The following is a 26,685-nucleotide window of genomic DNA, read 5'->3' as shown; positions in this document are numbered from 1 at the left end:
TAATTATAATTTAACTGGGGAAAATATAATAGGCTTGATTTCCCCAGCTTCTATCAAACTCTCCCTTTTAAGAACTTTTCAGCAAGATAATGTGCAACTTTCTTTAAATACTTAAATTCTGGTTTTTTGTACTTTATGAAACTGTTAGCTTTTAAAAAGAAACAAAGTCAGCTGGTTTCAAGGTGGAAAAGACCAGATTACAAAGCAATATTCAAAATGTAACTGCTAAGAAATAAAACAGGAGAAACAGATACAAGTATATGTACAACAGTAAGTGAAGTAAAATAAGATAACATGATGGATCAAGTTCCTGGGAAATTATTAACCTCTCAAACTTTAATGTGCATATTAAACAACTAGAGATTTTGTTAAAAATGCAAACTCTGTTTCAACAGGTCTAGGGTGGGGCCTGAGGTTCTGCAGGTCTAACAAGCTCTCAGGTGAGGCCAGTGCTACTGGTCTCGGTCCGCACTTCAAGTAGCAAGGGTTTAGATACTTCTGTAATTCCAACCCTTAGGTATTAAAAAGATCTCCCTGGGCTTCCCTGGTGGCGCAGTGGTTGACAGTCCGCCTGCTGATGCAGGGGACACGGGTTCGTGCCCCGGTCCGGGAAGATCCCACATGCCGTGGAGCGGCTGGGCCCGTGAGCCATGGCCGCTGAGCCTGCGCGTCCGGAGCCTGTGCTCCGCAATGGGAGAGGCCACAACAGTGAGAGGCCCGCATACAGCAAAAAACCCCCAAAAGAACAAAAAACCAAAACCAAAAACAAAAAAAGATCTCCCTGATTTACGAGTTTGACCAGGCTGAGTTTTGAGCACTACGATATTGTAAAATGAGATATATACTTATATCATCAGGTACATGAAAATACTCCAATTAATTTACAAAGAATGGAAATTACTGAGTGCACCTACTATGTACCCAGGGCTATACCAGGTGCTTTTACAATGAAACCAATTATATTTCCTTCTTAAAAACCATGAAAGAAAAGATACAAAGTTTACAACAAAAAAGTTAGTAAAGATTTTGGGCATACAATATGCCAACTCCATTATGATGCTGGTGTTCAGGGATAATAAGCAAATCAATAGTATAAATTTTCTGTGTTTACTTGTAAGTAAGCTACTTATATTTATTCTGTATTTCTTCAAGTATACTACTATTATCTACAGCATTACCAGATTTATAAAATAGCAAAGTGTTTTAAAATGGGGTTTAAACAAATATATGAATGAACACCAAACACTTAAGGTCAATGCTTGAAGTGAGATAAATAAAGCGGGATGGCTTATCAAGAGAACAACCCAAGAGTGTGTGTGTGTGTGTGTGTGTGTGTGTGTGTGTGCATGCACACGTGCACGTGTGTGTGTATAAATTCCACCTAAATGATCTGGAATGAAATGGTTTTAAGGTCTTTCTTAATGGAAATGAAATGGCAACCCACTTCCTCTCCCCAATTCAAGCACTGCCCAGATTTCAGTTAAGTTTATTTAGAAAGATTTTATATATACCTATGAAAAGAATAAAAAGAACAATGAGAAACAAAACAGTGAAAATAGCATGCCTGTACTTTGAAAGATTAAGAATAGTAATGTGTGTAACTTACCTCCTTGAACGACTGCAGTAGGTTACTACCAGAAACTGAGAGTGTAATGTCTATATGATGCATTATAAACAACGGCTCTTCCTGTGTCTGGTATGGAAAACAGGCTAGATTGTCTGCTATATACAAGAGCATATTCACTTCTGTTTTCTGTAAATTTTAGAAAAAAAGGTACACATGTTTAGTGGATAATCTAGAAATCCATCACAAAAGCCTTTTTAGAGAAAATATTACAGGGCACTTTCACCTCAGTTAATGTTTCAGAACGAGAGAGAGAGTTGGGGAGCGGAAGAGGGAAGGAAGAAGAAGGGAGGAGGTGGAACAAAAACGGATTTTACAGAATAATCTTAAACCCATTTTAAGAGATTTCATAATGACTTAAACCATGGTACCTTAAGAAGGGAAGGGGTGAACTTTTTTAGTGCACCCAAGTGGGAGTCCCTGAAGTTTTCTTATAGAGTATATAGAATCTTTAAGATAAATCCATACCACATCAGAAAGTATACATATGAATCCATAATTATTTGTCATTGTGCCTCTAAAAGTTTAACCCATATGGAGATCAGTTACACACAGTTACTATTCTGCCTTCAAAAGTAAGTGGTAATTATAGTACTAATATGTGGGTTAAAAAAAAAAATCAAAGTTCATGTACTCATAAAACAATTGTCAGTTTCCTATGTGTACATAATTTAGAATATCAGAGTCATTCTGACGGTGTTACCAGTTTCACACCAAAAAACTAATGCTGGCAAATTATGGTTACTACTAGTTGTTTGCTTTAAAAGAAGTAACAAACTGAGATTTTCAGCATTTACATGATGATACAGAATATAAACAGAAAGACATGTTAATATTTAAATTCCTTTAAAACATTTATAGCTTAAAAAAAAGAAAAAATAGGCAATTAAAAAACACTCCTTCCTACCATCTCCCTTATCCTGCTGTCCAAACAACATAAAATACAGTATCAGCAGTAGTAATAACAAAAATCCCATAGGACAGATGGAATGAACTTGCTATTAGTACTCATGAAACCCCCACGTTTTTATTTTTAAATATGTATCAATACCTACATGTTAAAGTTGGAAAAATACAGACAAGCCTTTCCTTCCTGAAACCTTCTTCCTTAGTTTTCTCTTCCTAGCTCTTTGACTATTCTTCTTCTATCTCCTCAAACCAACTCCTTTTCAAACTGCTTTTAGCAACATTCTGTTCTTTTAGGTGCTTAGGACAAAAATATTTCAGTTATCCTTTGACTATTCTCACAGACTCTCATTTAATTTATTCCTTCCTCACAACGTTTCTTCTTTCCTTTCCTACTGTCATTGTTTTCTTTCCAGCTTTCATCATAACAGGTCAATCCCGTATTACCTTCAATGTGAACACAATGCTAAAAAATCTGTGTTCCTAAAATGCTCTCTGTCACCTGTCCTCATCACTGAATTTAACACTTTCAACAGTTTTCCACTGTCTACAAGATCCTCCATTAACCATGCCTCATTATGATCTTGCTGCTCCAGTTAAATAACATCTATTCATTATTTCCCACACATTCTTTTTTTTAAAAAAAATATTTATTTATTTATTATTTATTTATTTTGGCTGCACCAGTCTTAGTTGTGGCATGCGGGATCTTCGCTGCGGCATGAGGGATCCTTAGTTGCAGCATGTGGGATCCTTAGTTGCAGCATGCATGCAGGATCCAGTTCCCCCACCAGGGATTGAACCCAGGCCCCTGGCATAGGGAGCATGGAGTCCCACCCACTGGACCACCAGGGAAGTCCCTCCCACACATTCTTATCTTTGTACCTTTATTCATGTTTTTACACCTGCCCTGCCTTAAAAGTAGATCCATCTTATCCCCTAGGCCTTCAGAGATTTGTTCCTCCTCTGACATCCACCGTATTATGATAGCTGGATTTCCAGTTTAGCATTTCACATGCTGAGGTGACAGAGCATCCAGCTAATGATATACAGCAGGCAATGAAACCACGTAGGAATTAAGCTCAGAAAGGAGATAAAGACTAGGGCAGTATCGATACAAACCACCCGGGACTCAGATTATGCTAATCTTAACTGTTAGTTCCTTTACTTAGTGTCCTATCCCTCCGACTGGAGGTAAGATCCAATGAGGAAAAGAGCACTATATCATAGCATTTTGTACTCCTATCTAAATATCTTACACACAGTGAAAGCTTAATACTGATGACAGCCCTGATGATGACTAAAATTATAGTCCAAGTAGTTCTAAAATAGAAGTTTGTTATATTTATTTGTTAGATAATATATCCAAAAATTTCATGTTGTACTTAAAAAGAAGAGGTCTAATAAGACATCTACATTCTGGTAACTTTAATTTTACTTTATTGAAAAAATCTGGTGTTGGAACAGCAACAAAGTCAAGCTATCAAGTGATTAAAATAAGAAAAAAATATTTTTTTTCTTTTTAAAGCTTTACACAATACACTAATTGGTAAGCTCTATGTGGAAAGATACCACATCTGTCCCATTTACTATTTTATCTTCATCTCCTAGCACAATGCTACCATAATGCAAATAGATGCTGAATAAATATTGATATAAGATGAATGAAAAAATTAAGAGATAAGCTTAAAGAACAGGATGTTTTATTTTCTTGCCTTATGGTCGTGGCCAATACAACTTGTGCAATAGCCCCCTAAAGGGTCAAAATTGTAATTACACAAAAGTGGGCTCTTCATTAAAGGAGGTCAGGTTGAACAACCAGGGATCTCAGCAGCCAAAACCGTATTAGAATAGTTACTCTAACAGCATTCAAGTCTGACAGAAACAAGCAAAATTTCACTTCATCTATCCATCTATCCATCTATCCATCTATCTATCTATCTATCTATCTAATGTAATCTATCCCTGGAAGTGACAGTTTAGTAACGTAGCTTATTTAAAGGTGTGCTTAAAGGAACTGCTATCAAAGTTTATAAGACACTCAGTATGGAAACACAATTATACTTTATCCCTCATTGTGTTTATTCTCATGCAAAATTTCCCCTTCAATTTTGACTGTATACCTTGCAATTAACATAGACCTAAATAAACACATTTAAGATAGCCTCTATTATTTACTAAAATGGTAATATTTTTAAAATGTTGACTACTTTAGGCATAAAATTTATAGAACACTTATTTTCTTAAAATAGTAAGTTTTTAATACTTACTGCTGTGTCGTCAAACAGGTTGAGTAAAGAAATTAGAAAGGCTCGTCTGTGTTGGCGGTTTCCACGGATCATGGAGTAAAGGTGTGAACACAAAGCACTAGAGGACTCATCTTGTCTGAAACCTCTTACAGGATCTTTTAGGCATGTATTGATTGCCTGTTGTACCTGGTAAGACATCTTCATACCAGCCACCGCTTTCATCTGAAATCAATAAAAGCCTTATTTTTGTCACAGAAATTAGAAGAGTCAAATTAAAAATATAATTTTGAGTATTATAGTTCAAGGCAAACTTCATTATTTGGTTTTCTTTAAAATAATAAAAATCATAGAATGCAAGTGCTGGAAGGAATACTGCAGATCATCTACTGCAATCTGCTCATTTTATAGAAGAAACAAATGGAGACTCAGAAGAGCCATCACTGCCAAGATACAAAGTAGGGACCAGAACCCATGCATCCTGATTTTTATCCTGCGTGCATGCTGTACTGTTACCTCTAGCTCAATCTTAAGAGTTAATTTTAAACTAGAGTAAACACCCTGGGGGACAAACTTAGTTGCATGTTTAAAAGTAACTACTAAGCAAAATATTTTATTCTAATATGAATCTGAGCACAACATTTGCTAAAGAAATGGTTTACCAAAGAACGATGTTTAAATTTAGACTGCACAATTTAAAAATACATACATGAATAAATCCAGCATATTTTTTGTCTATTTCCACAAGCTGCTGATCAGCCTTGTTCCGCATAGCTGGTTCTGGGTCTGTGCCCATAGCAATTAAATATGGTACACACTGGAAATAAAAATAAAGAATTCATAAGACATCACCGTAGTAAAAGCTCTATATGTATCTTGATATATGTTAAAACTTGCTATATATCTGGGACATATGAATTTAGCTTTATAGGCCTTCCTATAAATGCCATGGTTTAGTGTTTTTTTTAAAAAACTATTAACCTTCCCTTAAATCTTTCCCTTAAAGCAAAAAGGCACTGGAGTATCAGCAAGAAAATAATGTGGTGAAATTTAAGCAATTTCAGTGTGATTTTAAGGTTCTTTAAAACTAAAGGGCTCCCAGACTAAGAATATCCATTTAAGATTATGATATATACTACAAATGTATAATTCAATAATTTTTCAAGCCTGACTGAATTTTCTATGTAAAGATAATAGAGGGGAAAAAGTAATTTGTCTTCCATACTCAAAACTAGAAAAATATAAATTTTTTCTCACAAAGTTGATTTTAAATATGGCTTCAATGGTCAGACAGTTGGACAGCTAGTAATTTGGTAACAGCCATACTCACTGTACACTTATAAAAGTCAGGAAACACCACTACTATGTTAAGTGAATCTGAATTAGATAGAGGTGAGGAGGTGAGAAAAACAACAAACAAAAAACAACTTAAAAAAAGTAGACACAGCACTAACTGAAATGGGTCATCACGAATTAAATCCTGAACTGGGGTGGGGTGGGGGGGGAGAAGTCCACAAAGAATATTACTAGCTTAACTTACAAAATATGAAAATGAACTATATATTAGATAATATTGTATCAATGTTAAATTTCCTGAATTTGACTGCATTATGATTTTGTAAGAGAATGTCCTTTTTCTTAAAAAAATATACGCTGAAGTGTTTGGAGGTAAAGAATCATGATATCTGAAACTTACTATCAAATGATTTGGAAAAAAGTGTACTACTATCAAATGATTTGGAAAAAAGTGTACGTATGAAGAGAGAGAGAGAAAGCAAATGTGGCAAAATGTTAACAAATGGTGAAATATAGGTGAAGAGTATAAAGAAGTTTATTGTACCACTCTTGCAATTTTTTTTATAATTGTAAAATTTAAAAGAAAAGCTTAAAAAGAGAAGATATAATAAAAGCACAACCACCTGAGACCATTTAGAATACCAGCAAAGAGCCCTAAGTATCTAAAAAATTCAGGAGTATCAACATAGTACTGTATACTTAATTAAGTAATCTTGCCCTGAATCATGAAGAACAGGCTAAATACGCATTACTGTGTTTTGTTTCAGGACACAGGGAAGAACACAGCATAACAACATAGAGCATATTTTAGAAAAGTTCCACAAAACATAGCCAAAATAAAAATCTTGAGGGTATAGGCTTTGGTTATCTAACAAATTTACTTCTGCCCCTATGGCACTCTCCTGAACATGTCAGATGGTGAATACTACAACATCAGAATTAGCGGCCAATCCCTTGTAGTACTAATATGTCTTGAGTACATCATCTAGTCTACACATCGGTGTTTTGAGGTGTTGGGTACTTGATATTACTTCCAATTAAAGATGAAGGAACTGAGTTCAGATTATATAGGTTATTTTTCTGTGGACTAAAATCCACCCTGTTTAAGACAGATTATACTCTTAACCCCAGTTACATTACATATTTGACATTACATATGGTTGGTTCTTAGAGATAAGAGTCAATGTCAATTAAAACATATCTATCATTTCAGAAGAAATAATTCGGAGTACGTATTCTACAAATATAAATTGGAAGTTTGTTTAATAGAGATGTTATGAATATATGGGTATTTTGCAGTAAAGACAACCTAAAAGATGGACTAAAACTTGGATTCTTAACAGTTTGGGACAAAAAAAAATCAACAACTAAGAGGAATAAAGAACTACTTATTTTCTAATCACCATGTCTTCAAATGGCAACAAATCTGGCTCTTTTGCTAAGTGCTGCTGCTATAAAACATACTTACCTGAACTGGATGAATAAGACCTTGGTTTAGAGTCAATGCAATGACATTTAGGGCAAAGTGGCGTACACTTGATTGGGTGTGAAAAAACGCCTCGAGCACCTGTTTGAGGTAAAGCTGCATGATGGAACTACTCATCCCTGAGGAAACATCACCCATTTCTTTTAAATCTTCCTGTTTTGCAACCTTCTTCCCTACAAAAGGAAGTAAACATACTAAGAACATGTACATTAACTTTACTAAATACTCTAAATTAGGCCACAACCAAAAGCACAAAATGTTATAGCTGGCCCAATGGTTCTCAATTTTTTTTTTTGGGGGGGGAGGAGGGTCTGTTAGAGACTCCTTTGAGAACCTGATGAGAACTATAATCTCTCTCCCTCCATCAAAATGTTTTCGTCTGCACATATATTAAATTTTATAAACTACTTCAGGGAGTTTATGAAGGATTCTTCTTTAACTGAACTCCTTTACCTAAAATTCCTTATCTATTAGATATCTGGATTAAAAAAGAGTCATAGGGTATGCTAACTGCAGCTACACTCTGCATTTTTGAAAGTATGTTTTTACTTACAGTCTCTATCTGCCTGCTGCATACGTGTATCTTCTTCTTGTAGGTAGGTCTGGAGGTTTTTTAACACCTGTATTTTTAAATTTACTGAGGAGTTTTTATCAGATAAAATATTATTGTATAGATTTTTCACCTCTTGCTCAAACATTAGACTTGGATGTTGAATAAAGGCAAATCCTAAAGAAGAGAGAAAACAAAAATTCTCTTGATATATTCATATTAAAATTAAATATAACATTTAATGTTGATAAAATTATATAAACGGCTCCTTATTTCAAAAATTAAAACTTAAAATGACTGGAAGAATATGCTGGTGGCCTTACCTAGAGAAGTATTACAGCAGGTACTTCTTTCCCCATGAATTAAAAACAAGAAATTGCATTTCAAAGGAGAATTTCACACAAGAGGAAACCTTGAGGAGGGAGCAGGGCCTAGTGGCTAGGGGAGTGGATTAGGAGTCAGGAGTCTTGGGTTCTATTCCTGGCTCCACCACTGACTTGTAGTGTGACCTTAGGTGAGTCACATAATATCTCTGTGCCTCAATTCTCCATCTGTAAAATGGGGACAATAATATTTACCACCCACCTACCTCAATGGGATAATTTCAGGATTTAAGAGGTAATGTCTGTAAACATTTTTTAGATTCCTAGCAGAAGGTACTACTTTGGAGCTACTAAAAATATATATATTGAAATATATTCATTTGATGAAATGGAATAATTCTAAAATAAAGCTTAAAATCTTCTATTTGTTTCTCATATGTCATTATAATTGAAGCCACAATGCTGAATTCTACAACCACAAGCTAATAAGCAGCAAAATAATATTGTCCATGTTTATTTGTACAAAATGCTTATTTATGTGAGATAAAATGAAGATCCTTGATGAAAGCAAGTATTATGGATGCCAAATAACAAACTAAATTCAAAGCATAGAGTGATCAGATAACTAGCCCAAGGTGACACAGGATAACTATGGCCCAGGCAAGATGTCTTTTATTAACTAGTCTAAAGGCACTATTTTCTGGATAGTGCTGCAAGTTAAAATTTACACTCTTTGTTCTCTGAATTAGATGTAACACTATTAGTTTTTGCCACTTTACAGAATGTATGTCCAGATTGAATATTCAAAGGTATACATGTGACTTAAAAGATAATACTCTATCAATATAACTCTCTAGTAAGTGATATCTGAATTTTTACTATATTTGCTATATGTAATTTTCTGAAAGAGATGAAGAAGTAATAAGATATTAAGATTTAAATTTATTTAAAGAAATCAGTAAACATTTAATGAAGTTTGGGTGACTTAGAAATATTAGCAACTGTCCATGCATATTAAATTATAAACCTTGCTAATGCTGCCAAAATAAAATTTCTAAATAAGTTGTTAACCTTACTGAGTAGCTTTACATGTATTTGTAAAAAACAGAACAAACAACAACAACAACACAAAAACCTGGAGAGAGTGCTCTTCTAATTTTTTTTACAGTGCATTCATTTCAGGTACTTTAATTCTACCCTTCTCATATTTCTCCCATATACCAATATCTTTCCAGATAAGCCACAAAGACCTAATTTTCTGCAAAGACATGTATTTATTACATCAATGATCCCTGAACAATAATACAGGAAAAGCATACATCCAAATTGTTCCTGTGGGGTTGTTTACCCTGTGCTTCTATATAAATAAATGTTTGGGTAGACTGCCCATTGTTTTCACCTTAGAAGAGGCAGACACATATAATGACAAAACTTTGCAAAGAAAAAGAACAATTTAAAAAATATGCAACAGCACAAATTCTTCTATATCACCTTTCTTTATTAAAGTATTTTAATGAATGTTTTTATGAAACCCTATGAATTAGGGGTAGAAGAATGTATTGTCATCTCTATTTTACTAATGAGGAAACTGACAAACAGAAGTTACACAACTTGCTCAAAGTCACCCAGGAAGTCACTGGATGAACCAATAATGGAACCCAGTTGTTTTAATCCCCAGACTTATATTTGAGATACCAGATCCTACTTTAAACAAAAACATACTTAAATAACTCAACAATTTAAATTCACAACATTTTAAAATTTGCTCAACCTCTCAAACAACTAAAGAATATGCAGAAATTTAGACTTATCTTACCTAGACCAATGATAGCTTTTGTTTGTACTTCTTCATCTGAATGCTTTGTAAAATACATCAATAGTTCAAGTACCTTATCCTTTATGTTAACCTAAGGGGGAAAAAAACCATGTTAAAGTGTATAAGGAAGAGTTAATTTAGATCGGTTTTCACCTATAAAGGAAAAAAATACCTAAAAGCAAACAATGAGAACTTCCACATGTGAACTTTACTAAGGAATAATTCACCAATACATTTATAAATCCATGAATTTTAGAACAGTGACATTCATTGAGAATGTTAAAAAAATGAACTGCTGCTGACATAAGCAGTGTGCCTACTAACACAAAGCTGATATAACTTGCGTAAACTTATCTTATTATGGACCGGTAACAAACAGTTCATGGATCAGAAGCCAGTCTGAGGACCATGCTTTGAGTAGCACTGTTTCAGAACTAAACCAGACTACCCTAATGCTGCCTTCATCCTGAGTCATTATAGTCATTTTCAATGCCCAGGGTCACACAGTTCTGTTTTTAAAGCATACTAAATAATTAATATTAGGATCTTTACCTTACTGTTGCCTTTAAAATCTTCCAGATCAAAATCAAAATGCCGACATAGTGCTCCAACAGTGAAAAGGGATCTAAGAAGTGCCGGTTTGTTTGTTAGAAGTGAAGTGTTATTTGGGTCCTCTTGGTGCTGACTTTTTAGTTTTGAAATGGCACCTAATAAAATAAGTAATATTTATTTATAACAAACCCTCTATCCTTAAATTGTTATGTTCAAATAATTACTGCTAATAAATTAAAATTAAATTTTACTAACGGTTCTAAGTATTAAACGTCTAGAAATATAAGGGCATTCCATTGAGCCTAAAAGAATTAATGTAAGAAAAAAATGATATTTAAATTTTATTTTACACGGTAGGCAAAAAACTTACATTTACTTATGAAGAGATAAATTTCTGAAGTAATCATACTGGGTTATTAAGGGAATATAAAAGACACCAGAAAATATTGCTTCTGAGAGTGGACCGGAGAGGACAATCATCACACCTCTTATAATTCCCTTGACACTACCTCTTATCAGGTGTGTTAAAAAGGAACTGTATACACTGCAGGATCTAACAGAATGATTTTAAAGCCCAGGCACTGAACTTACCATAGTATCTATTGAAACAGGCCCACACAAATTTAAAATTTTGTGTCACTTTATTTACAACTGCCCCAAGACAGCTTACACAATGTTGCACTACCTAAAAGAGAGAAAATGTTACTGTTTAGACAAAAGTTAAAGACAAAGGTAAAAACACATGATTAAGTTATCATTTGTGAATTATATACTGATCAACAGAGAGATGGTAAAGTGAATGCTTACAGTCATGCCATATTTGATGATAAGCTTCATTAGGTCTTCTTCAATAGTGGCAAGGAAAGTTTCACTTGGATGCTCCATCAGTGGTACAACCAGCTCTAGGATTTTTGCAACATTGCAGATAACCATGAAATCATTTTGTGTCTATAAGGATAAAATTAGTGCTTTATGAAAAACAAAATCTGAAAACAAACTATATACAGCTTTACGTAGTTGGGAGGTTTGGTATTATTTATATATATATATATATATGTATATTTATATAAAGCTTTTTTTCAAAACAAAAACATCAGTAGAAAAGAACTTCTTTAAAGAATGAAGGGAAGAGCAGCAGACAGTGACAGGAACCTGGATTCTAGCTCTGTCACTAACTTACCATGTGATCTTTGGGTCACTTAATCACAATGCTACAATTACTCTTTTTCTTCCTAAAATGCACTAACAGTCAATTCTGAACAATGGGGTTTAACTAACAGAGTATTTTACCAAGACTGGTATCGTTTTCAAGATTAGTATTTTTCAAACTAGGGTATGTTAACTCGGTAGTTCTCAACTGAGGGTGACTTTGCCCCCCAATGGATATTTGGCAATATATGGAGACACTTTTGGTTGTCACAACAGGGGCACGGGGGTGCTACTGGCATCTGGTGGATAGAGGCCAAGGATACTGCCAAAAATCCTACAATGCTCAGAATAGCTCTTGACAACAAAGAATAATCCGGCCCTAAATGTTAACAGTGCTGAGGTTGAGAAGCCCTGTGTTAACCCTTCTTATGATAGATGAAAATGTGGAATCCCAGAACTAGGTATAAGTCTCCTTTAAAATTTAAAATATTCTATTAAAATTATTTTTTAATTTTAAAAGTTTTAAAGCTGATTAAAAACTAAGCGGTTTAAAAAATAGGTAGAACATTAAGAAACGAAAAAACCAAGAAACAAAGGGGACTTCCCTAGCGGTCCAGTGGTTAAGACGCTGCACTTCACTGCAGGGGGCGCGGGTTTGATCCCTAGTTGGGGAACTAAGATCCCACATGCCAGGCGGCACAGCCAAATAAAACATCTTAAAAATAAAGTAAAAGCCAGTGATTTAAAAAAAAAAGATATTAAAGGATTTACAGTAAAAAGTCTCTTTCCTACCCCTGTCCTCCAGTCACCCAGGGGTGTCCCTGCCCATAGGCAAATAAAGCTACTAGTTCTTTCTTTCCTTTCCTTTCCTCTTCTCTCCCTTCCTTCCTTTCTCTTTCTTTCTTGACTAAGGTTTTAACATATGTTTTTTTATCTAGCCAAGTTATCATTCCTTATTCTTTTTTCTTTTTTAAAGATTTATTATTTATTTGTTTTATTTATTTATTTTTGGCTGTGTCAGGTCTTAGTTGTGACATGCGGGGTCTTCGTTGAGGCAGGCGGGATCTTTCATTGTGGTGCACAGGCTTCTCTCTAGTTGTAGTGTGCAGGTTTTCTCTTCTCTAGTTGTGGTGTGCAGATTCCAGGGTGCGTGGGCTCTGTAGTTGTGGCGTGTGGGCTCTATAGTTTGCAGCACGCAGGCTCAGTAGTTGTGACACATGGGCTTAGTTGCCCTGTGGCAACGTGGGATATTAGTTCCCTGACCAGGGATTGAACCTGCATCCCCTGCATTGTAAGGCAGATTCTTTACCACTGGACCACCAGGGAAGTCCCTCATTCCTTATTCTTAGCAACAGGTTTTTGACACTCATTTTGAACTCTTTGAGCTTATTATTACCTCACTGGTTAAAAACTTTCTGACCTTACATTCATCCTTCCTTTCAGGATACACAGAGGATTAAATAAAAAAATAGGCTAAGATAAATGTTTTCTTTCTAAGTAACACAGATATCCTATTGTTCCCTGCCATCTCCCACTCCCACCTCCTTTAAGTAACAGGGGATGAGTTAAAGTGGGTATAGGGATAAATTAGTTTTTGTCAAGTAAGATAAATTCATTTGAGAATCACTGCCGAAATTTTACTTAAAAATATGTAGTAAAAAATTTTTGAAACATAACTGGCTTGAAAAATCAAGTAAATGAAGTATCTTAAATTCTAGAAGGAAAATTTAAATGAAGACGTAAATCATGAAGGAAAAGAGCTGTAGAACATAAGAAATATTTGAAATGAATATACATAAGATAGTTCAGTATCTCAAACATTTAAAGAGTTTTCAAAAAAAGGTTCACAATTCAAAGGTAAAATGGGCAAATGATAACAACAGTCAAATCACAGAAAATCAAGTCCAATTGGTTAATATCATAAAAAAGATGCTCAACCTTCTTAGAAATCAGGGAAAGGAAACTGAAGCAACAATGAACTATACTCTTTTACACCTGTTAGACTGGCAAAGAGTACAAAAATGACACAGATTGTCATTTACTGGTTTCCAAAGAGGCTATGAAACATGTCCACCAGCAATCTGGAAAGATCTATTCAAAACCAAAACCAAAACTAAAAAAAAAATTCCTTCAATCTGGGAAGTTAATTCTTCAGAATCTATCCCCAAAGGAAAAAAGCACCAGTATTTAGAAGTATATGAATAGGAATGATTATTAAGGAATCGTTTGTAGTGGCTATCAATAGGAAACAATGTAAATAAGTACCTGCCAAGATGGGAAATGGTTAAATAAATCACAGGACGTCCATAAGATGAATAATATGTAGCCATTCAAAAGGATGAATTAAGCATATATCAGTTGTTTTGAGATTAGTAAAAATGCCTAACAGATATGTATATAACATGACCTGATTTTTAAAAAATCTGGTCAACCATTTGTTTACGTGTCTATGTGTGCCTACAATTATAGAAACATGGATAAAGTGGCAAGGATATTCCAGATTGCTTATCTTGAGAAGAGGAGGAATAAAGATGGGGGTAGGATATAAAAAACAAAAACAATTTTAAAATGTGTCTATTGTATTTATGAGATGGCCTTATTTATATAAAACTCTATATTGGTGTATATATAAAAATATGTATATATGCATAACAAATTATACAAAACGTTTTCAAAGTAACCTTGCTTTAAAAAAATATTGACTGAAAAGAGGACAATTTATAAAGGTTCCATTATAGTTCAGATTCTAGAGGCAAGCCATGGTGTTGAATTCTAGTTTTGGGACTTGTTAGCTGTGTGACACTAGGCAAGTTAGTTATATTCTCTAAGCTTTCGTTCCTTATCTGTAAAACTGAGATAATAACAGTACCGACTTCACAGTGTAAATGAGATAATGTATGTAAAATTCTTCACAGTGTTTGGCACTGCGCTCAATAAATATTATCTATTATTATTAGCCACAGATTACATATTAATCAATTTATTTCTGGATCTAACACCAAGATCTAAGTCCTAAAGACAGAATTAAATGTTGTCTTAAATGTTGTTTTCAGAAGTACTATATATTGTTTTTGTTTTTTAAAAATAAATTTATTTACTTTATTTTTGACTGCATTGGGTCTTCGCTGCTGCGCACGAGCTTTCTTTAGTTGTGGCTAGCAGGGGCTACTCTTCGTTGCGATGTGTGGGCTTCTCATTGCGGTGGCTTCTCTTGTTGCGAAGCACGGGCTCTAGGCACGCAGGGTCAGTAGTTGTGGCACACGGGCTTAGTTGCTCCGCGGCATGTGGGATCTTCCCGGACCAGGGCTCGAACCCATGTCCCCTGCACTGGCAGGTGGATTCTTAACCACTGCGCCACCAGGGAAGCCCTACATATTGTTTTATATATTGTTTTTAATGCATTTATCTTCTGGTACTTTCCTCTGTCTTTAAAATTTCTCAGGACATCCTGAAGATTTTCACCTAGAATTTGTTAATTTAGATCGCCAAAAAAACCGGACTGTGGCAACAAAACAAATTTAGTAAACAGTTCAAATTAGCTCCTTAGGAACACTGGGAACATAGTAAGTAAAAAACTATTTACATTTATAGGTTTTTAGAGTATTTTAAAATTTAGTGTTATAATAAGCCACTTAACTCACCAAGCTGTCATGTTAAGTTGTTAGATTATCTTACTCAAGTAATATTTAATCTTCACATTTGATTTTAGGAAAATATAGTATGTGTAATATTAACTTAAAATAACAGCCTAGCATCTCTGATGATCCTAGGTCTTCCATATTCAATATACTGATACGTTATAAAAATAAATAAAATATATCAAAAATGACAAATGAAAAGCAAAATCAGAATCCGAAAGACAGTAAATTTCTCAGTGACAGGAACTCTGTCTCATTCACCTTTTAAGTCCTAACGATAATTACAACGTTTATTAAGCATTACTGAGGATTTAGCTTGAGGAGTTCACAAAGAAATGGGACTTGAACTTTATTTATAATACATCAGAAAAAAGATGTTTGTAGATAACTTGCCACAAATATTAGAACATACATTTGAGTACATAACCCAGTTGATCTGTCAGTGAAAATGACTGTCATCTGTCAGTGAAAATGTGGATGACACAATGTGAATTTTAAATTTAAAATATTTACTACATGGTTTATATAAGAGAAAAATAGGACAGCTCTAATACTTACACTACATTTAGTGGTAAGATATGGTTGCATAGTCATGGCATGTTTAACCATGAGCTGGGGTCTTATTTTGCTGAATAAGAACAAAGTGGTTATGCAAGCTACCAATCGTCCAGAATTCACACCTTTATTGTCAGAGTCTGGAAAAACAAACAGAGAAATAAGACACTAAAATATGACAAGGCAATGGAAATTATACAGATTATTTAAATTACTCAATACTATCCCCTGAATAGATTCAGTGCATGCCTGAATACAACAGATTAGCATTTCTTATGATGCTAGACTTCCTGCATTTCATTTTTTCTTTGTTATATTACATATATAAAGGATAAAGGACGAGGAGGCTGCACTAGGGAAGGCAAGTTTTACACTGAGGGGAGTAAGACTGAAGTTAAAAAGTAGAATGAAAGTTGGGAAGTTTAGAGATGGAATTTTCAGAATAAACATGGTATTGATTATATCTAAAACTGGATGGAAATGAGTATGGGAAAGAAAATTAGCAAAGGAGGACAAAGACAATTTAGCTGAGGTGATACTGTGTTTAAGGGTACTGGGGAGAAAAAGAGATGCTGCTGTGGTAGAAGAATGTTAGAAGACAGGAATGATAAGAAGGTGGACCAGTGCTATATTAGAAAAGTAAACAAAATGCTGTTCAGGTGAGAGGAAAATGTTGCTAGTTAGGAGATAAAATGTTTCTTGGTTCTCAGGAGTTTTTAGAGGAGATTAGAAACTTTTTAAGTGACAACAGTATCACCCTTAAAATCTAGGATAGGGAAAAGTAGGGGAAACAACAAAATATACAAAGAAAAAGAGGTAAACATGGAAAATGAAAAAAAAATTAAAGAAAAAAAACTGCAATAAAAATATAAAGAATATCAACAATTTTACCATAAATGATACCTCTGTATAGAGGCAACTGGCCCCCAATTCTGAAAACTGACTGAGGCTGACTATTGTTCCTCATTAACGTGCATTAGGGGATGGGAAATAATGTTAGTCTTGTGTGCTTTTAAGCAATAGATATCCATTATGACTTTTATAAGTTTTATGTAATTATTTATATTTTCATTAACTTCAATTTTGTGACTGACAGTGTGATAATATAAAATATTAAATATTTAAGGAATTTCTCAATTAAAAAATATTAAGAGCTTTCTAGGTCAAGATTAAGCACATGTTATATAATTATAAATGATATTAGGTATATACTACAAATCTTTTAAAAACATTTTTATAATAATTAAAACAATTTCATTTTGATAGAAAATTTTATATAATTTAAAAGATATTGAACAGTTTTTGGATGAGTGCATTTAGCTAAATACATATTAGCCCCTGGACTTACTTTAATTCCTGTTCATTATGACATCTAAAATTATGTGCTATTGAAAGGTATGTGGAAGAGACAAGTCCTATGCTTTTATTGTACTGCTCTAGATAATATTACTCAACCATAACAATATAACCTAGGATTCAACACCAAACAAAAAACAGATTTCATTTAAAAGTGAAGTAGTTAATTATTAGGCTAAGCAGAGCTAGAGGCAAAAATGAGAAATGTGCCCAAAGTATTTTAAAATATCTTATAAAATCAACTTAACGACCAATATATAAAATGTCTTACCAGCTAGAGATTCCTCATATTTAAGAATGTGCTCAACTAGGTTATCAACAAGTTGAGTACAAGCTTTCTTCACAGGTTTATATGAGGAATCCTCTTCGGACTTCAACAACTATATATGTATATATATAAAAAAAAAAAAATCCCAGTATAATTATTCATTAGACAATAATAATATAAACGCATTAAATGTGTCCATAAGTAATAAGCTTTTCAATTGGTTATTAACAATTTAATACTGAAAATGCAAATTAATAAACAAAAATATGTAACAAATATTTAAAAATATCTTATAAACCAGTAATTTATAGATACTTTCAAACAATTTTAGTATGAAGTTATTTAAATTGCTATGTGTAGGACCTAAGGTAGAATATGAGAGAAATGAGAACGGTGACCTTCCCTTAAGAGTACCACTCAATGTTAGTTGAATGATTTTAAAGAATGAGAATTCCATTCCTTATTATTTCAAGTTCTTTGATGTCTCAAAAAAGTATATTATGGGTTAAGTACATTTTAAAAATAATTGTAACTACATCTGAATTGCACCTTATAATTCGCAATTATAAAACACAAGGCTGGATTTCTTCCCTGTGTTATCTTTTACCAAGTTATTAATAAACAATGTTAGAAAAGTGTTACGAATAATGATATGAGGAAAAGAGATCAGTTTAACTATAGCCCAAAAATAAAACCAATCCAATCTTTCATAATAATCAGAGGTCAATGGTAAAGTCATCTAAGGTATATCTGTTTTGTTAATAAAGAATAGCTAATACAATTCTGGGGCTATTAAAGAAACTGAAATGTTTAATTTCTGAAAAGAGTTCCAGTGCTGTCCAATGTAACTTTCTACAATGATGGATATGTTCTATATCTATGCTGCCCATTATTGCTGCTACAAGCCACATGCAGCTACAAAACACTTGAAATGTGGATAGTATAACTGAGGAATTAAAAGTAAATAAAAATTCAAGTTAATTTAAATGAAAAAACACGTGTGGCTAGTATGGGACAGCACAAGTTTAAACTTTCACTACAATATGCGTGGATGATTAAAACTGATAGCAATCAGAATAACATATCACACACGTTTCCCCTGCTCCCTCCAATTTAAAGAAATAAATGTAAGCAAGAGAACTTCAATTTACCCAGTTACAACTCTGAACAGCAAATTCTCCTTGTCCTGCTCTGTAACTCAACCTTAAGCAGCTATTAAAATTATATGCTAGTCTGGTCTTTTTCAGGCAGGAGTAGAAAACAACCTCCTTGCCTGTTTTTTCTTTCTGCTCTCCAAGACATCAACTTTACATAAAAGTATTAGTCATAAATTTTAGTTCATGGCATTGCCAATACTGGTTATGTGCCCTTTTAATTTACTTACTTATAAATATAATGATGCACTATGAACCTAACTCAAGAATATTTCCACTAACTTATATTTCCCAATGTGCTCCTTCCTTTATCCCATCTTCCTCTTTAACTTTCAAGGTACCACTTATCAGGAATTTTACCATTTCTTTGCTTTAAAAAAATTGTCTAAGCTAAATACTGTTTATAGTTTTGCTGGATTTTCAACTTTCTGAAAGGTATCATACTGGATGTAGTCTCCTGGGATGTGCCTTTTTCACTTAACATGTCACTAACTGTAATCCAGGTTGTTGCATGAAACAACTTTATTCATTTTCACTGCTATACGACAGGCCGTTTTATGTCCATACTGCAATTCATTTATCCATTCTTCTGAAGATAGGTTAATTAAAATTTTAGTGGCATAATGAACATTCTTGTCTCCTGGTGCACATATGCAAGATTCTCTTGGGTATATACCTTGGCGTGGAACTACTGGGTCATAGGATATATGAAAGTTCAACTTTATGAAATAATACTAAATTTAAAAACTTTTGTTGTAATATTTTCTCAGCACCAGTGTTTAAGAGATGCTATTTAATCCATCTTTTCTCCGTCATTTGTTATCACCGAACTTCAACTTTTGCCAATCAAATGGGTGTAAAATGTGGTCTTGATTTGTATTTCCTATATTACTTATGAGGCTGAATACCTTATAGGCCATGTGTGCTATCTCCTCTATGAACTGCCTATTCATGACTTTCTCCTGTTTTCCTGCCAGGACTCCTGCCTTATACTGGTTTGCAGGACAGGAGTTCTTTACATACTTTTAACAATGATCCTTTGTTAGATATGTGTATCAGATATCTTTCCCAGTTTGTGACTTGTGCTTTCTTGATTCATAAATGTTCCTCATTTTAAGGCAGTGAAATTTATCAATCTTTCCAGGTTAATGGCTTTTGTGACTTAAGAAATTCTTCCCTAAGAAAGGTCAAAAATATATTCACACATATACTTTCTTCTGTAAGTTTTAAAGATTTCCTTTAATCTATATGGAATTGACTGCTGAGTTGAAGAATTAAAAAAAAAAAAAATCTTTATGGATAGCCACTTGGCCCAGTCTCATTTATTGAAAAATCCATGCTACCTTAATTACTGTATCTCTAAAAATAAGTCCTGATATGTGTGTTAAGGCACATCAGTGTCCCTGCATTTTCAGAAGTGACAATTATTTTCAGCTCTTTACTTTTCCATATACATTTTTTAATCACTTTGACAGGTTGATGAATACTTTTTGTTCTTGATGAGATCTTTTAATATCTTTCCATTTTGCACGATTTTCATTTTAGGTTTTATAGTTTATTCTTTGTCAGATTTTATTCCTAGTTTACTAGGAGTTATCATTCAAGGGTATTAAATTTTATCAACGATTTCTCCTGTATCCTGACATGATTATTTTTTGTTTAATGTTAAATCATACACACGTGTGATGTTAAACCAGACCCATGATATGCATGCATAGATATATGTGTGCATATGTATATGTAAACATATACACATCTCTATCCATCTTTTTGATGCATTTCAAAGTAAGCTGCAGACATCAGTGTATTTCCCCTTTTTTCCTTTTTTTTTGCGGTACGCGGGCCTCTCACTGTTGTGGCCTCTCCCGTTGCGGAGCACAGGCTCCGGACGCACAGGCTTAGCGGCCATGGCTCACAGGCCTAGTCGCTCTGCGGCATGTGGGATCTTCCCGGACCGGGGCACGAACCCGTGTCCCCTGCATCGGCAGGCGGACTCTCAACCACTGCGCCACCAGGGAAGCCCTCTTTTTTCCTTTTGAGATAAAATTTACATGAAATATGTACAAATCTTCAGTGTGTACTCGCCCGGTTTTGTTAAGTGTATTCACCCATATAAGTCAAACTCCCTATCAAGATAAAGGACAGTCTTTCTCCATCTTTAATTTGTATCAGAATCATCTGGAGACTTTGTTTAGGTGGGCCCCTACTTCAGAGTTATGGATTAAGTCTGGGGTAAAGCCTTAGAACTTCACTTCTAACAAGTCACAGGTAATCTTGATAACTTTTAGAACCACTGATATAGATTATTACCATCACCCCTGAAAGTCCCCTCATGTTCCTCTCCAGTCAATCCCTGGCCCCCTGCAACCACTCTTCTGACTTTTTTCCAATATAGATTAGTTTAGCCTCTCCTAGAGCTTCATATAAGTGAAATCATAATATGTACTCTTCTGTGTAAGGCTTCTTTCATTCTGCATGTTTTTATTATTTACCTATGTTGCTGTATGTATCAATAGTTTGTTCCTTTATGATATGGTGTACTAGTAAGTTGTATGGATACATCAGGTTTTTTTTAACCCATTCACTGGTTGATGGAGACAGACAGTATTTGATTGTAAACTCAGGCAGGAGAAATCAAGCTGCACCTTCAACACTTTGCTTAGAAATCTCCTCAGCTAAACATTCAATTTCATCACTTGAAGGTCTACCTTTCACAAAACACTAGAACAGAAACACAATTTAGCCAAGTTCTTTGTCACGTTATAACAAAGACTCACTTTTCTCTGTTGACTGAGAATGTCAACATGTTCCTCATTTGCATCTGAGATCTCATCAGAATGGCTTTTAACCATCCATATTTCTACCAACATTCTGTACATGATTATATATATGCTTTAAAGAGAAGGAAGCTTTCCCTATAGTTCTTCTCTTTTCTTTCTGAGCCCTCATCAGAATTGCCTTTAAATGTCTTCACAGCAATATCAGTTTTTCTCTAGTATGCACCTCAAAAATCTTCTGGTGTCTACCAACTACCCAATTCCAAAGTCACTTCCACATTTTTAGGTATTTATTTCAGCAGCACCTCACTTGTTGATACCAATTTCTTAGTATGGGCTGCTTTAACAAATACCATAGACTATATGGATTAAACAACAGAATTTATTTCTCATAGTTCTGAAGGTTGGGAAGTGCAAGATCAACGTATGGTTGGTTTCTGGTGAAGATCCTCTTCCTAGCCTGAAGATGGCTGTCTTCTTGTTGTATCCTCACACAGCAGAGAGCAGACAGGTAATTTCTCTCATGTCTCTTCTTAGAAGGACACTAATCTGATTCATGAGGGCCCCACCCTCATGACCTAATTATCTTCCAAAGGCCCTATCTCCTAATACCATCACACCGGGGATTAAGCTTCAACATTATGTTGAAGATTCAACAAATATTCAATCCACAGCATTCTTTGAAGAATCCTCTTGAGGAAGGAGTTCCATGCACTACTGAAAATTTATACTGTTAATCCTGTCTCCAACCTTCCCCAAAGGAGCCTATAGTCTTTTACCAGGTTAACTGTGCATTGGGGGAAAAAAATTATCAGACCTTTTAGGGATTACCAGACACTGGCTCTGAACTGACACGAATTCTAGGAGACCCAAAACATCACTGTGGCCCACCAATCAGAGTAGGAGCTTATGGAGGTCAGATGATCAATGAAGGTATAGCTCAGGTCTGTTTCACAGTGAGTCCAGTGGGTCCCTAAAACCATCCTCTGGTTATTTCACCAGTTCCACAATGCAAAATTAGAATAGATTTATTCACAGGCTGACAGAATTCCCACGTTGGTTCTTTGATCAATGGAGTGAGGGCTATTGTGGTGGGAAAGGCCAACTGGAAGCCACTAGGACTGCTTCTACCTAGGAAAATAGTAAATCAAAAACAATACTGTATCACTGGAGGGACTGCTGAGATTAGTGCTACCACCAAAGACTTGAAGGATGCAGGGGTTGTGATTCCGACCACATCCTTATTCAACTTGCCTATTTGGCCTGAGAAGACAGATGGATCCTGGAGAATGACAGTGAATCAGCATAAGCTTAACCAGGTCGGGACTCCATTGTAGCTGCTGCACCAGATGACGTATCAGTGCTTGAGCAAATTAACACATCCTCTGGGATCTGGTGTGCAGCTACTGATCTGGCAGATGCCTTTTTCTCATCCCTGTCAAAGGCCCACCAGAAGCAGCTTGCTTTTAGCTGGCAAGGCCGGCAATACACTACACTGCCCTGTCTCAGAGGTATATTAACTCTCCAGCCATACATTATAATTTAGTTTGCATGTTCTTGATTATCTTTCCCTTCAACAAGGTATCACACTGGCCCATTACACTGATGACATTATGTTGACTGTATGTAGTAAGCAAAAAGTAGCAACTACACTAGACTTACTGGTAAGATGCGCGTGTCAAAGTGTGGGAAATAAATCCAACAAAAATTTAGAGGTCTTTTACTTCAAAGAAATTCCTGGGGGCTTAGTGGTGTGGGGTATGTTGAGATATTCACTGTAAAGTAAAGAATAAGATGTTGCATCTGATCCCTCCTATAACCAAAAAGGAGACTCAAAACCTAGTGGGTTTCTTTGAATTTTGGAGGCAACAAATTCCTCATTTGGGTATATTATTCTGGCCCATTTACTGAGTGATCTAAGAAGCTGTCAGTGTTGAGTGGGGCCCAGAACAAAAGAAAAGGCTCTGGAATAGGTCCAGGCTGCTGTGCAAGTTGCTTTGCCACTTGGGCCATATGATCTAGCAGATCCAGTGGTGCTTGAAGTGTTAATGGAAGACAGGGATGCTGTTTGGAGTCTTTGGCAAGCCCCCACAGGTGAACTACAGTACAGGCCCTTAGGATTTCGGAGCAAAGCCTTGCCATCCTCCATAGAAATAGCTCTTGGCGTGCTACTGGGCCTCAGTAGATACTGAATGCCTAGCCATGGGCCACCAAATTATCATGCATTCCGATCTGTCATGAACTGGGTGTTTTCTGACTCACCAAGCCATAAAGTTGGGTGTGAAAAGCAGTACTCTATTATCAAATATAAGTGGTATATACATGATTATGTCAGAGCAGGCTAAAGGGCACTTGAAAAAATGGCCTAAATGCCTGTGGTTCCCACTTCTGCTACACTACCTTCTCTCTCCCAGCTTGCACCTATGGCCTCAGCTGACCATGGGCAAGACCCTAGGGTCAGATGACAGAGGAAGAGAAGACTTGGGCCTGGTTTATAGATGGGTCTGCACAATATGCAGGTACCACCCAAAAGTGGACAGTTGTAGCAATACAACTCCTTTCTGGGACATTCCTGAAGGACAGTGGTGAAGAGAAATTTTCCCACTGGGCAGAACTTGAAGCTGTGCATCTGGTTGTTCACTTTGCTTGGAAGGAGAAATGACCAGATGTGTGATTATATACTGATTCATGGGTCATGGCCAATGGTTTGGCTGGATGGTCAGGGACTTGGAAGGAACATGATTGAAAAGTTGTTGATAAGGAAATCTGGGGAAGAAGCACGTGGAGACATCTCTGAATGGGCAAAATCCATGAAAATATTTATATCCCACATGAATGTTCACCAAAGGGTGACCTTAACAGAAGAGGATTTTAAAAATCAAGTGGATAGGATGACCTGTTCTGCAGATACCTTCTCTGAGGATATCAGCCTCTTTCCCCAGCCACTCCTGTCATCACCCAATGGGCTCATGAACAAACTATCCATGGTGGCAGAGACTGGCCATGTATAGGCTCAGCAACATGGACTTCTACTCACCAAGGCCACACTGGCTATGGCTACCACTGAGTGCCCAACCTGCCAGCAGTACAGACCAACACTGAGTCCCTCATATGGAATGATTCCCTGTGGTGATCAGCCAGCTACCTGGTGGCAGGTTGATTACACTGGACTGCCTCCATCATGGAAGAGGCAGCATTTTGTTCTTACTGGAATAGACACTCTGGATACAGATTTGCCTTTCCTGCAGGCAATGCTTCTACCAAAACTATCTCCTGCAGACTTACAGAATACCTTATCTATCATAATGGTACTCCCAACAGCATTGCTTTTGATTAAGAAACTCACTTCACAGCAGAAGAAGTGCAGCAACGAGCCCATGCTCATGTTCCCGACTATTCTGAAACAGCTGACTTGATAGAATGTGGAATGTCCCTTTAAAGATTCAGTTACAGCACCAGATAGGTGGCAATATCCTGCAATGGCTCAGGCAAGATTCTCCAGCAGGCTCTTATGCTCTGAATCAGCACCGATATATGGTGCTGTTTAGTCCACAGCCAGGATTAGTCCAGGAATCAAGAGGTGGAAATCTGAGGGGCATCACTCACTATTACCCCTAGTGACCCATTAGCAAAATTTTTGCTTCTGTTCCATCTACTTTATGCTCTGCTGGCTTAGAGAGAGGTTCTAGAGAGGGAATGTTTCTACCAGGAGACACAACCATAATCCCACTGAACTGAAAGTTAGTACTGTCACCCAACTACTGTGTGCTCCTCATGCTTCTGAATCAACAACAAAGAAGGGAGTTAGGGTTCTGGATGGAGTGACTGATCCTGCCTACCAAGAAGAAACTGGAGTACTACTCTATAATGGAGGTACGGAAGAGTATGTCTGGAATACAAGAGATCCCTTAGGCCATCTCTTAGTATTATACCAGCTGTGATCACATTACCAGTTATAGAAATAAGGACTTCAATTGCCATGAGTATTTCCTACTTATTTTGTCATGAATACATTTGTGTGTGTGTGTGTGTGTTGTGTGTACAGAGGTGGGGGAGAGGGAAAGTGAGAAAATATCTTTCTTCCCCCCCCCCCGCCTATTCCTTTATCACATAACATAAAGTGTACTGACTTCATATCATAGTATTTAAATGTTGTTAATCTGACATCACAGTACTTAAATTATGGGATATCAGAAGAGTAAACATCACTCAAGGACTTCTTCTGGGGAAGGGGTTGGTGCATTTTTGGTTACATGCATGATAGTTGTATCATGTTAGGTAGAATCATGACCTTGTTATTGTCTTTATTTGGGGATTTAGTATGGTTTAAGTAGATGTATATGGGTACCAAGTTAACAAAGGGTAGAGCTGTGATGGTTAATTCTAAGTGTTAACTTGACTGGGCCAAGGGTGTCCAGTTATCTGGTTACACATTATTACTGGACGTGTTGGTGAGTAAAGGTGGTTCTAAATGAGATTAGCATTTGAATTCGTGAACTCAGCAAAGGAGACTGCCCTCTCCAATGTGGGTGGGGCTGAATAGAACAGAAGGTAGAGGAAGGGAGAATCCAACCATTTTCTGAGTACTTGAGCTGGGACATTGGTCTCCTCCCACATTTGGACTGGGATTTACGCTATCAGCTTCCGTGGTTCGGGCCTTAGGACACAGACTAAACTACATACTAGGGGCTTTTCTGGGTCTCCAGTTTACAGACAGCAGATGTGGGATTTAAGAACCTCCATAATCACATAAGCCAATTCCTTATAATAAATCTCTCTGTCTCCCTTTCTCAGTATCTTGTTGGTTCTGTTTCTCTGGAGAAACATGACTAATACATGTCCCTTCTGAGTCAATCCCTGGCCCCCTGCAATCACTCCTCTGATTTTTTCCAATACAGATTAGTTTTGCTTCTCCTCGAACTTCATATAAATGGAATCAGAGTATGTACTCCTCTGTGTAAGGCTTCCTTCATTCTGCAGTGTTTTCAT

At 35.8% G+C, this 26,685-nt stretch overlaps 1 protein-coding gene across 2 annotated transcripts in view; it reads right to left on the bottom strand.

Annotated features, from left to right (window-relative positions):
• NIPBL (NIPBL cohesin loading factor) overlaps positions 1–26,685 on the bottom strand; it is a 187,460-nt gene that overhangs the window by 12,292 nt on the left and 148,483 nt on the right. For both annotated transcript variants that reach the window (XM_029218162.1, XM_029218163.1), the window contains exons 33-43: positions 17,769–17,877; positions 16,145–16,281; positions 11,607–11,747; positions 11,391–11,484; positions 10,800–10,954; positions 10,248–10,338; positions 8,112–8,285; positions 7,541–7,731; positions 5,486–5,593; positions 4,801–5,001; positions 1,607–1,753 (exon numbers count right to left, since the gene is read on the bottom strand). In XM_029218162.1, the coding sequence (XP_029073995.1) occupies positions 1,607–1,753; positions 4,801–5,001; positions 5,486–5,593; positions 7,541–7,731; positions 8,112–8,285; positions 10,248–10,338; positions 10,800–10,954; positions 11,391–11,484; positions 11,607–11,747; positions 16,145–16,281; positions 17,769–17,877 (1,548 nt within the window). The remainder of the gene's footprint in view (positions 1–1,606; positions 1,754–4,800; positions 5,002–5,485; positions 5,594–7,540; positions 7,732–8,111; positions 8,286–10,247; positions 10,339–10,799; positions 10,955–11,390; positions 11,485–11,606; positions 11,748–16,144; positions 16,282–17,768; positions 17,878–26,685) is intronic.

The sequence above is a fragment of the Monodon monoceros genome, unplaced genomic scaffold, assembly GCF_005190385.1.
Source record: "Monodon monoceros isolate NGI ecotype Baffin Bay Population unplaced genomic scaffold, NGI_Narwhal_1 Super_Scaffold_12, whole genome shotgun sequence".
Taxonomy (NCBI): domain Eukaryota; kingdom Metazoa; phylum Chordata; class Mammalia; order Artiodactyla; family Monodontidae; genus Monodon; species Monodon monoceros.
The sequence above is the reverse complement of the archived record's forward strand: the minus strand, read 5'-3'. Positions and strand labels throughout refer to the sequence as shown.